General features: G+C 37.7%; 1 protein-coding gene across 1 annotated transcript; it reads right to left on the bottom strand.

The window, feature by feature from the left end:
- Nucleotides 1-92: 92 nt before the first annotated feature.
- Nucleotides 93-14728, bottom strand: LOC127661697 (peroxisomal membrane protein PEX16-like). Its single transcript, XM_052152528.1, has 11 exons — nt 14533-14728; nt 14267-14302; nt 9396-9472; nt 8031-8164; nt 3334-3434; nt 3016-3099; nt 2779-2928; nt 1960-2032; nt 1747-1866; nt 1556-1620; nt 93-1440 (listed from the first exon to the last, which is right to left on the bottom strand). Exons 1-11 carry the CDS (start codon nt 14657-14659, stop codon nt 1382-1384), a joined length of 1026 nt encoding a protein of 341 aa, XP_052008488.1. The 5' UTR covers nt 14660-14728; the 3' UTR covers nt 93-1381.
- Nucleotides 14729-15452: the final 724 nt, after the last annotated feature.

Genomic DNA, 15452 nt, shown 5'->3' with positions numbered 1-15452 from the left:
ACAGATTTTATTTAAATTTTATAATTATTATAAATATAAAAGTTACAATTTAATATGAGATATACACAAAACAGAATAAATCAGGATGGGGCAAAAACATTTTCACAGCATTGTATGTTTAATTCAAACATTGAATTGAAAAGCTGACAAGGAGTTATAGACCATGAAACCATATACTGCATGCATGAGTAGCTTGTTCTTATTCTGCATCATAAAATCTGCTCCGACAGAAAATAATTTGTGAGGCGTGAGGACTCTTATTTAAAGATTTATTAAATGCAGAGTCATATACAAAACCAATTAACCATTTCATACTTTCAGAATTTCAAATCAGTTATTCTTTTTCTTTGCTTCAGGTCTCAAAAAAAAATTATTTTTAAACAGAGACTTTAATGAGTCTGTTTCACACAGTGAAAGATCACCTCATTATTAAAGGACTAGTTCACCCAATGCAAAAATTCTGTCATTATTTAGAAGCACTACAAAGCTTCTCCACACGACTAGTGCTAGCCATTTATGGTGCCTTTGTGGTGTTTTTCTCCTTAAATTCAATCATTTTAGTGTACCTGTTCGAAGACAATAAAAGAGCTTGACTTGACTTTTTCCTTTTATGAAACATACAAACTGATCAAATCTATACCTTGAATGCACTGCAAGTCGCTTTGGATAAAAGTGTCTGCCTAATGCATAAATGTAAATGTATGTAAAGAACTGCATAACAATTCTTCGAAAAAATTATTTTGTGTTCCACTAAAAAAACAAAAGCATAGGTACGTGTTTGGCATGAGAGAGAGTAAATAATGACATTTTAATTTTTGGGTGAACAACTCCTTTAATGCTCCTAACTCTGGTATAAATATAATCACATAAGTCCTGTAAAACATGTGGGAACATTTTGACTTCGTAAATAATTATGTTTAATTCGTAAATGCAGCTATATTTAAAAGATTTAATGTGACAAAACTGAACGAAAACAAAATAAAATGAAGAAACAGCTGTATAACTGACTTAATCTCAACCAGTCAGTTATTCTGTACAGTAAAGCCATTCCCTGGATATCATCATCTAAATGGGAAGGAAGGCATTCATGTTGAAAGACGAATATACGATAGAGAGTTTGCAGTATGGCTCAAAAGTGTGGCTAACAGACGTTTTGAGCAAACAATGTGTCAGAAAAAGGCTCATAATACATAAAATGATATGGAAACTAAAAGAAATGCCAGCACTGTGTCTGTTCCTCATTAACTGTAAAACTCTTTGATTAAGGTAGTAATGTTCTGGCACGTGTGATATTAGTCCTTAAGTAGTCGTAGCATCCAGCAAATCATTTCGTCTTACTAACAGTTTGGCTGTGTTGACCTGTGAACGCTTTACTTTGATGTCAGCCCCAGTTATAAAAGTAGATCTTCTGCCAAATAGGTAAGTAGTCCATCAGTGGACCTGAGGGAACAGTAAAATAAATGCAGTCAGCACATACAGTAGAGATTTTTTTTTCTTCAAGCTTTTAGTGTGACAGCATTGAACATCCATTGGGTGAGATGAGTACGCCACTTACGTGCAACCAATCCGACTCCAGGAACATAATCTGCCAAAAAGTGCAGAAGGAAGAGGACCTTTGTCCTGTAGGTGTAGAGGAGACATATACAGTCAATGCATATACATCGAACACTGCATTAATGCAATGGACAGACACATAGACATTACTGATTAACATGGAATAAAAATACATAAATGAGAGACACTGACTCAGAGTATCGGTCATAGAAGGGGGAACGGAGCAGGTAGTAAAGGAGAAGGAAGGCCCGTCTCCTCATCTCCGCCCGCTCTCTGCGGTTCACCATCTTCATGTTGCTCAACAAACTGAAACTGGACAGAAAACATATCATCAGTTTTAACATTATCACAGACCAACTAAGAAAGATATCATCAGAGAAAGAGATATGAAGATGCGCTCAGCACCTGGTTATCTCTAAGAGGCCAGAGATGATCCACGGTTTCCAGGAACGTTTTCCGCAAAGCCCAAGACTGGCCACTTAGAAATGTTAAGGACGATGCAACACTCAAACAACTTCATCAACATCAGCACAATAACGATACAAAAGAAAGTTTGCCAACAAGATTTGCTTTTCACTTTTGCCCTTGCTAAAGTGGTCCCAATGATGCTAGCGCATTAATGGTGGTTGATAGGGCATTGTAGCTTCTATAGAGCGCAACTGTTCTCATCCACTTGCTTACTGGCCCAAGTCTAAAGAGCCCACTGCCTAGTCTCTATGATATTCTGATCCCTAGATATGGCTTGGGTATCCTTTATTTTAACACCAATTTTATCATCCGCGAGTCTGATTGCTGATTGTCCGTAGCACAAACGGTGAAAGACGAGTTGTGCGCTGTGCATGTTCAGTGCTAGAGCACTCTGCTGTTGACGAAAATTGTGTTACGCGTCCTGTGCACAGATCTTCACATCTCACCTAAGCTGTTGTTAAAACCGTTTCTGCTCGATATCGGTCTCAATAAAGCTCATTTTGTATCTTTGGAGTGTGGAGTGTTGGAAAAAGGGAGCGTGGCTAATCCAACAGCTCAGCTCATTTACATTCTAATGGCTAACAGCACCTTTAATTTTCACCAATATTAATCATGACACTACTCTGAAATTACTGTTGTGGTCAAAAACAGAATAAAAGTAGTAAAAAATGAAGTACTTTAGATGATCTCATCTGATATTGGACCACACTTACTGTTTTGAGAATGAGCACAAGCATCAAATAACAGGAAGGATACAATGAACCAGTGGCCGTGCGATGTACAGGGACTCTGCAATAGTTCCCTGTAGACCCAGAGTGGTGGGGCTTGAGTGGAGCTCCTCTTTCTGATTCTTGTTTATTTTATTTTTCCGAGGGAGACCCCAAAGACGAGACTGTAATGCTGGCGCTGATGAAAAGCAAAAAAATACTTTTTGATAATACAGCACTCATTCATACACTGGGTAACAGGATGACAGATATTGCCAGGTCTTACCACTTCCCAGTGGTTGTACCACTCTGCCTGAACGCTGCCCTACAAAAGTAGTGTCCTCCTCCTCCTCCTCTTCTTTGTTCTTCTCTGTACAGGGAGATCAGTGTATGAGCAGTGCATCAATCCATCCATCCACCCATGCAAATATTTTAGTTCTTTTTGCAATTCTGTTAGATGCCACTAGAGGCACAGAAATTACAAACTACAGCTCTAGCTTTTATGCTTCTACTTAATGATACAGCACACGCAAGCAGAATAACATTGAAGGCAAGTCAACATACTTGTAGTTCTTTTAAGGGTCAGCCATGCATAACCTCTTACCTCCACTACAGAGCTGTGAATTCCTGTCCAAAGGAATTATAGACGGTGATGTCTGAATGCCTGATTTGTACCAGAAAAGCAGAAGACAGCGCAGGATCGCTCTAAAAACATAGGAGAGATTGGAATAATTTAGCATAAAAGGGAGGGCAAGGACAGAAATAATGACACAGAAATGAACAGAAATAATTATCTGATTATGACATAAAATCAAGGTCAGATATGAGTGAGCTCAGGATCCAAAAAACAAAAATGCCCCTGAAATTCAAAATAAATGGGCATAAAACGCCCCATAAAGAATTCCCAAATTTAGACTGAAATATATTCAGTATATTATTGTATAAAGTATGACTTTTATGGGTAAGAGTTAAGTAATTCTTAATCAAGGTATTCACATTGAGAATTTGTGTAAAGTATTTGAAAAAATATAACACCTTATTTTTTTCATTTGGTATTAGAAATGTCAAATAAAAGCTACAAATCCAAATCCAGGGGTTAATTCTGCAACTACATCAAAAGGAAGGTTGTTCCAAAGTTATTTCCTAAAAATCTTCCCCTCCAACGTAGTGCTTTTTCCCCCCGTACTGATTTCTTCTGTTTTTGTGTATGTCATAATATTGATTGTTCTAACTAATTGTTTCAAAAATTCTAATAAAATCTAACATAAAACAAAGGTAATCTGAGTAAACAAAGTACAATTTTAAATTATAATGTTATTTATTGAAGCAAAAAAGCTATCCAATACCAATTGGGCCAGTGTGAAAAAGTATTTGCCCCTTAGTTACTTAATCCTCAAATCTTATGAATGCAGTTTCATAATGGGGTTCAGCTGGACTAGACACACCCAGGCCTGATTAATGCTAGCCCTGTTCAATCAAATCAACACATATATAGAACTTTTTCAGCAGCATGAAGCTGGCTAAAAGGTTTCACCCAAAAGCACACTAATCTATTTCAAAGGCTCTGGGACTCCAAAAAAACAGTGATCTCCAAATGGAGAAAATTTGGCACAGTAGAGAACCTTCCCAGAAGTGGCTGACCTTCCAAAATTCCTCCAAGAGCACAGCGATGACTCATCCAGGAAGTCACAAAAAAGCTAAGGACATCATCCAAGGAACTGCAGGCCTCTCTCGCACCAGTAAAGGTCACTGTTCATGACTCCACTATCAGAAAGACACTGGCCAAATATGGCATCCATGGAAGAGTGGCGAGAAAAAAACCAATGCTAACACAGACGAACATTACTGCTCATCTGAATTTTGCCAAAACACACCTTGATGATCCTCAAAGCTTTTGGGAGAATGTTCTGTGGACCGATGAGTCAAAAGTGGAACTGTTTGGAAGGCTAGGGTCTCGTTACATTTGGTGTAAATCAAGCACAGAATTTCATACAAATCATACCTACTGGACAAGCATGGTGGTAGTGTGATGGCGTGGGTATACTTTGCTGCTTCACGCTCGAAAACCCTCCTATGTGGCTGAACTAAAGCAGTTCTGCAAAGAAGAGTGGGCCAAAATTCCACAGTGTTGTGAAAGACTGATCTCCAGTTATCAGAAGCGTTTGGTTGCAGTTGTTGCTGCTAAAGGTGGCACAACCAGCTATTAAGTTTAAGGGGGCAGTTAGTTTTACACATGGGTGATTATAGGTGTTGGATAACTTTTTTGCTTCAATGTGTGTGTATATATATATATATATATATATATATATATATATTTGAAAACTGTATTTAATATTTAATCAGGTTGCCTGAATGAATGAATGAATGAATGAATGACTGACTGTAGCTGTCAAATCTCATTTGCACTTATGATCATGGACCTGGCACCAGGTTTGATGTTAATAGTGATTGGTCACAAGACAGGTGAGAACCTGAACTAAAAACATTTTATTTTATTACTATCAGATAATAAAATAGGAATTTTATGCTTTTGACAATTTTCACAACAGTCAGTGTAGTCCAATATCAGCTGAAGATATCTAGAGTACTTCATGTATAACACTTTGACAATGTTGTGATCTTAAACAGATCGAGTCATTTTGCTATATCAAGTTTGGAATGACATGAGGGTGAGTAAATTATGTCAATTAAAATGTTTGGGTGAACTACCCCTTTAACCTTGCGTGGACATTGTATTTGGGCTTTGGTGTATGTAGCGCATAATATAAATGAATTTAAACTGAATGAATACTGTTTACAAGACTCTAGACATTCATTTAAAGGGTTAACTTTTGCCGCACCAAGTCACATGACACAACAGAATGCCGTCGATTTCCTTGAAGTGCTTCCTATATTCACAGTGCCTTTTCACATTTAGAATCAATGGGTTCATCCAAAAGCTGAAAAATGTTGCTTTCATATTCTTTATATGGAGATATGAAAATAAGGTGCATTTTGAACTGTTCTGAGACCAGTGAAGACAGACAGCATCCTGGAGGTCAAGTCATTCACTAAATAGGGAGCAAGGGTGCATCCTATAACTCTCTATGCAGCTAAGTGCATTCGGTTCTAAAATCCAACCATAAGTTCAGTTTCAGGCTTCAGATGATGCTTGGACCACGCAACATATTTGGCAGACATGGGACAATGATAATCAGTACATAGATACAGAATTTATAATGTTTTTTTTTTATTTTATTTTATAAATACTTCTTTTCTATTCCTTGGTATTATTTAAAATGTCACAACTTGGTCCCGCTGTCCACGTATGTGAACTTATTTTCTCTAGATTTAGTTTTTTTAATTTAGCTTGTTTGTTATGTGCTACTAGTTACAAAATCAATAAGGGAAATGCGTAACAACGTAACAGGTTGTTAGTCAGAGAGTCCAATCAACGCGGCTCCATTCGTTTCTACAAAGATGCTTTCAACAATGCTCATTTATACCATTTAACACACAAATGAGTGTTATTTACTGGCATATTATTCTTGATTGACAGCATTACATGAAATGCACTGCAGAAAAACAAAAACAAAGGACAAACCTTTTTTTAAGCACACATTGTAAGTGGAGTTTATATCAGCGCCTGAGTCTTCATTAAGTTATTCTTTTTACATTGTTTGCGAGGTAATAGTTTGATCAGTTGTTTTTGCCAATTTAAGCAAATTTCAGTGTTAAATGTGTAAAGCTATTTTTAATATCATCTCCTCTATTCTGTTTATGTAAACGTATTTATACTTTTATATAAAATTATTGTGCAAAACAACAGACATAAAACTAAAATCAACCTAAAGCTGTAAACAACAGATGCAGCCTTAAGTGAAGAACAAAGTTTTACAGGGCTAAACAAATTTTTACGTAATTGCTATACACAGCAAATTGGACTGCTTTCTATTTAAGTAAAAGTGGCAGATTTCTGGCAGGAGAGATGGCTCCTCTTCACAACAAGAACATGAGATGCTGTACTGAATAGTCTCACTCTCTGTGCTGGTGCTTGGGCACAAAAATACCTGCGTGCAATCCGTGCAAGCAATGGAAAACGATCTTTGTTCATGCGCCAGTAGTCAAGAGGATTGTCGCTTCTGGCAATGGGTAGTTCAGCTTGATAAGTCTCCAGTTGTGGTGTAGCTGTGCTAGTTGCAGCACTGCTGTGGATCGTGGAGGCTTTCCTGTAGAATCTCTTCAAACATGTAAAAGCGAGGGAGCGTGTGCCTCATCACTTGTACGCAACCGTTTCTCTGGCACACTTTGCGCTATGCTTCGCGTCGAGTATCCTTCACCAGATGCTTCCATCACCTCCAGCACTGCCTGTATCATTTCTAGTGCACGCTGCTTTTTCTCCTCATCAAAGTAATGTTCTTTAAATCGTGGATCTAGTACTGTTGCAATGCAGTACAGAGGGTTGGGCTCAGTCTCCAGAAAGCGTGTGTTAACAGCCTCCATTAGTTTTTTTTAGCTGTTTTTACAGCATGGTCTGTTTCTGCCTCTTTTCAGAGCAGACACTTCAGTGCTGCAATCAAGGTAATAACTTCAGCAACAGACACATTAGCAGAGTTTATTTCCTTGGTTAACTGTTCGAATGGAGCGAGAAGAGACTTATATTTTCCATTAACATCCAATGATGTGCTCTCAAAGTTGCCGGCAGATCGTAATCTGTCATGTACGCAGCCAAGTCTCGCTTTTATTCAAGTAGACTTTGCAACATATACAATTTCTGCTGAACAAATACTGCAGATCGCAAATTTGATGTCATTGTCAGAAATTTTTAAGTATTTCCACACTGCTGAAATGATCGGCCTTTGCTGGGTAGCACCGTGATAATGGCTAGATCGATCGAGAGTGAAATCTGAGCACTGAGGGGTGGGGAGGCATATAATCCCATTTTCGGTGCCTGAAATTTCGGTGATTTCGGACATTAATGAAACTCATTATTATTATTATAAGCCTATTATTGTTGTCTTTTGATATAAGTGAAACTCAGCAGCTCAAACTATAGGGAAATTATAGATTTTCTTGTACAAATATTAAAAGTAAATAATACATATATATATATTAATATAATACTTATACTTGTATATTAATATAAACTGTAATGTATTAATACTGCAATAAGTGTTTGGTCTGTGCAAGCCATCTACTGACAGCTGTGTCCCCCCCACCCCACACTTTTAAACCAACTGCTACACCCCTGGCACACAGCAGTCATGCTCAAGTCTCAGGAGATTAAGCATACTTTCCCTGCCTGTGCAACAGGCTCCTTACTTAGCAGTCTGAATAAGAACAATGACGAGCCAGCGTCCAGCCTCCCCCCACAGCTTGTTTGCCCCCATCTCTGTGAAAACCTCCACATACTCCAGAACAGACAACCAGGTTAACAGCCTCTGTTGAGAGAGAGACTAAACACACACAAGAATATAAAGATCAGAACAAAGTATACAGAGAATTGTTCAGTATTCTGCAAAATGCTTGTTCCAAAGGGGTTAAGCTGAACTCAATATAAACTCAAACAGCCTATGAGGAGGTCTATTAAGGTCATGGCATTTGTGCCCAAGGCTGTAAACGCAAACTTATTCCTCTTGTCCCAGTAGCTGAGAGCTGACGTTTATAGCTGCTTTGAAAGTGCCTCAGTCTAAATGTTTTTAATCTTGTGCACAGCCAATGGAAACGGCCAAGATAAATACGTCTCTCCTGTACAAATATAAAGGGAAAAAACAAATCGTTCTGTGGCCTGTGCTTTCTCACAAGAATGAGTGTGGTTGTCTAAAGAGGTCAGGCACATTTCACACACTGCCGAAGCTGTTTTGAGCGGTACAGGCTTATCATCAGCAGGGCTAGACATGGATGACAACAAGTCTATTGCAGAGAAGCCAGAAACAGGGTTAGGGCAAAAGTCTTGGGTAATAAACTCTGACATTGTGAAGTCAGTGAAAAGTGGTTGGCTGTGACTCTCAACCCAAAAAACTTGCATCAGCTTCAACACTCTCTTATATTCTCCACTGTCTACTTCTCTTGAAGCGGAGACAGACTGTGATTCACAATAGAAAACTCACATTCCTAGATAACTTTATGGTGGTTGCCATGCCAACTGCACATTCTGTCTATCAGTGCCTTATGCAAGTTTACTGCAAATGATAAGAGAGGGAGATAGTTACATACAGTGCATCCGGAAAGTATTCAGAGCGCTTCACTTTTTCACATTTTGTAATGTTACAGCCTTATTCCAAAATGTATTAAATTAATTATTTTCCTCAAAATTCTACAAACAATACCCTATAATGACAACGTGAAAGAAGTTTGTTTAAAATCTTTGCAAATGTATAAAAAACTTAATACAGCCCCATTACGTACAAATTTACTGATTTCTTTTAAAGCTGTACCTAACACTAAATGTTTAAAACCCTTGTTTAAGTGCAACGGTTTATTGATACAATTAGTAGGAGGTCCTTCACTGCTGTCCAAGACAAACCAGGATTAGCATTAACACTATCAATGCAATGTGGTCACATGCATTTTCACTACCTCTACGCCACTAATGTGGTATTGGACTACACAGGAGTAAGTGTTAAGGAACTGAGCTAACATGTAGAGATACAGAGAGTCAAGAATATAATTTGGGACATGCATTACCACAGGCAACGTCCGAGAGAAACTCTTCCGTAAAATGCCATCGTTCAGCAGCACTAGCAGATTGGATGCTGAATACACTGCGAATGAAAGAGAGATACAAATGAATCAAACAGAATTCTTATGAGAGCAAAATCTTGAGCATTATTTTGTAATGTTACAACATCTTGCAGCATTATAACTAAACCTACACCAATCAGAACTGGCATCACATTATTCACTTAACCCTCATGTCTCACAATCCAAAAGTTCATGTGTGTGTCTTTAGGGTTTACAGCTGGACATGTATTTACTCCATTACGCAATGCTTTAACCTCGGATAAGGTGAAAATGCTTGTTTTCCTTTCTAGAAACCTGTGTTAGATGTTTCAGATTGTGGCTGTACTTTATCTAATGTTACTACATGGCTCTTTTGAAAACATGATTGTGATTGGTCAATAGTGCCATCTGGTGGTCTAATTTATCTGAGTAACAACCGCACATCCTGGGATTAAGTCCTTTCAGAACGGTTATCCAGGAATTGCGAGTAATCTTTTGTACTTCTCGTATAACTCTCTGACCTCTACAAGTAAGCACATAAAAAAAGTTTAAACTCGTATCAATTTTTCACGTGCATTTATTTATTTGAAAAATAGTCTTGTAATAAGCTGGATAATGAGAAGTCAGATGGTCATTTTTTTTAAGTAATCACCAACAGACCTCATCAGAACAAAAACCGCAGGTGCTAATCAGCTGTTCTGCAATTTCTTCTCCCATAATAATGGTTAATAGCCATGTAATAAGCAGGATAATGTACATTCATCCGGTTGTTATTGCAAATTAAACCCTTTCAGGGTGATGCATGACCCCTCTGGATTGCTTATTTTGTGATAATAACTGTCTGACTGTACGGTGTCCCTTACAGAAGACGTCCTTGAATAGCCATGCCATTCAACTATTGTTTGTGTCTGCCTTCCAGGTTAGGCTGTGGAAATTCATTTATTGAAAAATGGAAAAGTTAAACCAAAGATATTTCTAATTTCAAATTATACTTTAAATGTAACAAAAAGCCATTAAAATAATGAAGTGGTAAAAAACTATACAACCACCTCCCCAAATCCAAACATTTACCATCTCTAACTTCCTCCACCGGGGCAATTTGCCATGCCGCAAGTATCTGTCTACGACAACAGGTGGAAAATGACTAGGGACGTCCCGATACCACTTTTTCCACTTCCGATCCGATTCCGATAACGGAAATCTCAGTATTGGCCAATACCGATCCCGATCCGATACCAGTGTTGTTTTATTGCATAATCAGTTTATAATATCTTTACATTATTGTGTGGAAATAATTGGGTGTACTCTTTAATATGTAAAGAAACACAAACCTTTAACTACACATTATTTCAATATAAATGTATAGCTTATTAAGAAACACTTTATTATTAACTAGCATACTGGATACTGGCACTCCCTGAGTTCTGATTACATGCACCTGGATATCATTAGTGGCTAATCAATGACTGCATAAATACCCCGCTTTCTCACCCGCGCACGCGCTCTCTCTCTCTCTCTCTCTCTCTCTCTCTCTCTCTCTCTCTCTCTCAGAAAAAGAGAAAGAAATGGTGGATCTCCCCCCGTTTTATAGATCTGTGCTGGAGGCCTGGAAGGTCTTTATCGTATCAAGATCACCTAATACACCTGCTGGTCATTGGTTGTTAGAGGAACCATTGTTTTTCAACTCCTTTTTAACTTCAAGACTGTTGTCATCTGAAAATGTGCGAGCACGACTGTTAGTGGCTGGATGCAATAAGCTGGGACATATCATGAGAAGTAATTTGCAGGACTTGAGCCAAAGAAGTGGTGTGAAATCGATCCGGTTTTTACAACAGTGCATTGCAGAGATATTTAAGGACTTGAGTACAGATTACCAAGTTTTTTTGAAAGATCCAGATGTCCTAAATGAATGGGTTGAAGGGTATGGTCATTGTTTTCCCTCAATCACTGTAAGCGCAGCTGTGGAAGACTGGGTAGAAGATGAAAGCTGTTTACTGACTCTGAAAACACCAGTTCTGGACAGTTTTGATTCGGCTGGAAAGAAATCTCTGTACTTGATATGTATGAAAGTCTCTAACTTGCAATTTTTGAATGGAGTTGCTTCAACAAGATGGACACAGTTTTTTGGATCTGTTTTTTCTCCTAAAGGCAGCTGGCGTACCCTGTACAAATGTCCGATTGACAAGCGGACCGGTGACCTCCAGTGGAGGATTGTACATGGGGCAATAGCTACAAACAGACATGTGGTACACCTCAATCCTAGTGTTGGGGTGGTTTGTCCATTTTGTTCTGAGACGGAGTCAATTTTTCATCTCTTTGTGCAGTGTTCACGATTGGGTAATCTTTTTGATTTTTTAAGTAATTGTTTTTTGTCCCTGGGGGAAGTTTTTTCTTTTCAATTGTTCATTTTCGGGCCAAAGTATTCTGTTCAAAAGAAGAATGTGTCGGTTTTAATAAATTTTTTATCTGGCACTGCAAAATTGGCTATTTGGAAGACAAGGAAAAACAGACTGTTGGGGCAAAGGTCAATAAGCGTTGTGCCTATGTTTTTAGGTTTGGTAGCTTCTCGTTTAAGGGTGGAGTATGCATACTACAAGTCGGTGGAATCTCTACCAAAGTTTATAGAATTATGGGGAATAAATGAAGTGTTATGTACATTGTATGACAATGAATTTGTTTTGAGGTTTTAAAAAAAAAAAAAAAAAAAATTGTAATTTTTTTGTAATAGCAACTCGATTGTAATAAAGATGAATTAATCCTCTCTCTCTCTCTCTCTCTCTCTCTCTCTCTCTCTCTCTCTCTCTCTCTCTCTCTCTCTCTCTCTCTCCTCATCGATAGTAGAAAGTTCTGGAGTCTCAGAAATACTATGTCAAACATGTGTCTTCATTATTGCCTGCAAGAATCATAAAATTGTTGTAAGTTATCTATTTCATCGTGTCTATACACTGTCTGGATATTACTTACCTGCTGTTTGCCACTCTGCTTAACTGGATTTACTCACAATGTTTACATCACTGTTTCAATCCTATGCTCAATAAACCCTGCAGAGTTCATATCTTTGCTGTGAGTCTCTCCATGACAGCTTCAACTTTTAAACCCTCACCCTTTTTATTCACAGTTTAATTCACTTCTTATTTATATTCTGGTTAAATGCACCTCCAGTGCCGTTCTAAGTCCATATTATAAGTGAACCGAACTGCTGAGCATCTACATCTGAGATGTTCGTTTGTAGCGCTCAGATATTGTGCACGTGTGAAGGCTATAAATAGCCGCGCGTGTGTGTGTAAACCGAAGCACCATTCACTAACGGGCTGAAGCTGCGCGTGCATTTATATGTTTACTTATTAAACACAGCCTATTGCAATTCACAGAGCTATCGTGTGTCTTCAAGTGGCTTTGAATAAAATGCACGAGTCATATGAACCGCTTTAATGGTGTTTTAACAGTTCTTTTATGTCATTTTTTTAAGCTTGACAGTAACGAACATGACTAACACAGAGTATCGGATTTGGGTCGGGCTCGTCAGACCGATACCCGATCCGTCTAAAAACGTCAATATCGAAGCCGATACCGATCTAGGTATCGGATCGGGACATCCCTAAAAATGACCAATAAAAATTAAGATCATAAAGACAATTCTAAATGTCAACATACTAATAATAATAATAATAAACTATAAACAAATCATTTCCTCTAGAAAGTTCAACACAACCCTCATCATTTGTACTTTTATAAAACGCTACAAGGGTTTGTTATCTGTGCTTAAATGAATAGAAAACACCAGCTTTCCAATTAGGTGTTAGCCTTACAAATCCCCTTGTGTTCCCCTAATTATTTAATTTTGTTCTTATTGAATTTGTGTTTGTATGGCATTTTGTGAATGCCGCCTAAAGAAAATAAATTAGAACTCAATTTTAGGTTCAAGATTAAATTTTGTTTTATTATTGTTTTGATTTAATCACATTCATCTTTGCTTTTTGAACTGCTTTCCCAAAGTAAATTGTATGGTTGTTTAAATGGAGCCTTTGCACCATCATTTTATTAAAAAATTATTTTACCATGTCTGCAAATTAAAAACATTTCTTTATGGAGTGGATGATGAATACAAGTTGATGTCACAAAGAAATGTGTTTTTCACTAAGACCAACATTCCATCACTCTCCTTATTTTTGCTTTAATGACATGTCATAATAATGTCTTTTTAATGTCTGTATTTCTATACGTGTCTGCCTATATGTGCTTTTTTTCTTCTAGTTGCTAAGCCATAGCGTAAATGTTACAATCATATCCTTGTCTATAAAGAAGATTATAACTGCTTTGGAAAATGTTTCATGCTGTTCAGAGAACATGTCAGAATTGAAAATGGACATGCAACCGGCCTCTTTAATCTATAGTGTATTGACGGCTTAATAATTTCATTATTATCTAAAAACGTGATTGCACAAAAACTACTGTTATACTATATAATATATTTGGCAAATTCCCAGCTCAATGGTTTTGTCATTTCTCGATATTGTTGATCATAATCTGTCTACGACTGTTGCAATCGACATTGGGGTGTTTGTAAGAAATTGTCAATATTCAGTTCCATTGTCCTATGGCCCAACCCTCCAACATTATGGGATTTACTCCAGTAGAACGTGTTCCTGGACCAAATTTCTATCAACCAATCATAGCCTTACCCCTAAAATCAGAGGTCATTGATTAGTTGAAAGGAATGTTGACCCAGGAACATGTGCTGCTTATGTACTAGATCACATTGAGCATGTGGTCAAATGTTCTGCCTAATAAAGTTTAGTTACGACATAAAGCATCAAAAGAGTAAAGAATCCTACCCAACTCAGAGAGTTCATGGGAGTCTGAGAAGCGACCTGTAAAGGGAAAATTACATAAAAGTCATGAAAACTCATAAAACAACGAGTGGATCAAAACTATTACCCAAGACAATACAAAAAAGAAAACTGCACAATATGACCTCAAAACAAAGTAAATGCATGTATTAATGTTACCTATGCAGACCGTTAATGTTGCAATTATTTGTGTAAAGCTGTGTAAAGTGTCAAGTGTTTGTAAACTTTCACTTTGACAGTCAGTCTCTCACCTGCGATCAGGTAACTCAGCGTGCGCACTGTGCTCTCGAGATGAGCTGTGGTCGCGGGGTTCTTCCTCACATACTCCTGATAGCGCTCATATAGACGCTTCAGTTTATCAATATAAAGCAGCGACATCACAACACAAACAATTCAACCTCAATCACAGAACCCCATTGCAGAAACGCGCTGCAGACTGACAGACACTTCCTCATATGCAAACACTCTTCCTGTGATGACACTTCCGGCATGGCGCGGCCTCCATTTAAAGACGCAGTAACCTGTTTAAAATCCATATTAGCCGTTTTGTTTGTTGTCCTAGAACAAGAGCCACAGGTTACCTCGGGAATTTCCTACTTGGTTTTTAAAATAGGTCTTGGCAGGTAATCTTCTAATAACTTTAACACTTAAAAATTTGTAGGATTGTTTACCGTTCATCAACAAAATTTCATTTAAAGAGAAAAAGGGGTTGACACCATACATTTACACACACACACACACACACACACACACACTCGTCTTCTAATGACTTGAGAGAGTGAAGGCATGATGACAATTCTGGTAAATTAGCTGTTCAGCCATGAGGCTAGGTAAACTCCGAAAGCTATTTCACCATGGGTTCCATCTGGATTTTCCAATGGGTTTTTATAATGGGTTTTTTGAACTTATGACATAAATTACACACTTACATAACTCATATGTGAATTTTGAAGCCGGCTTGTTTGAAAAAAATGTTTGTTGCTGCTAACGAGCTGCTAAATAAGGACTACAAATGCCACAAGCATGTGAGTGTATGTGCCTGAAAACTCATGTTGGGGTACGACTATGTTTAATTTCTGTTGTAGAACAAAATGTACAAGTGTCTCAAAGTCATGTTTACCACAGTCCTTGTTTTACTCATAAATCCAAAACTTGCATTATAAAAACCCAT

This window comes from Xyrauchen texanus, chromosome 21 (genome assembly GCF_025860055.1).
Source record: "Xyrauchen texanus isolate HMW12.3.18 chromosome 21, RBS_HiC_50CHRs, whole genome shotgun sequence".
NCBI classification, from domain to species: domain Eukaryota; kingdom Metazoa; phylum Chordata; class Actinopteri; order Cypriniformes; family Catostomidae; genus Xyrauchen; species Xyrauchen texanus.
The sequence above is the reverse complement of the archived record's forward strand: the minus strand, read 5'-3'. Positions and strand labels throughout refer to the sequence as shown.

Bases quoted from the DNA above. Each gene is read 5' to 3' on its own strand.
- LOC127661697 (XM_052152528.1), bottom strand. From the start codon at position 14,659: ATGTCGCTGCTTTATATTGATAAACTGAAGCGTCTATATGAGCGCTAT. The intron at 2,033-2,778 runs GTATCCTTCCTG...AACATTTCTAAG, and splicing joins CGCACGGCCACTGGTTCATT to TGGCCAGTCTTGGGCTTTGC. The intron at 1,867-1,959 runs GTGCTGAGCGCA...TTTTCTGTCCAG, and splicing joins GGCCTCTTAGAGATAACCAG to TTTCAGTTTGTTGAGCAACA.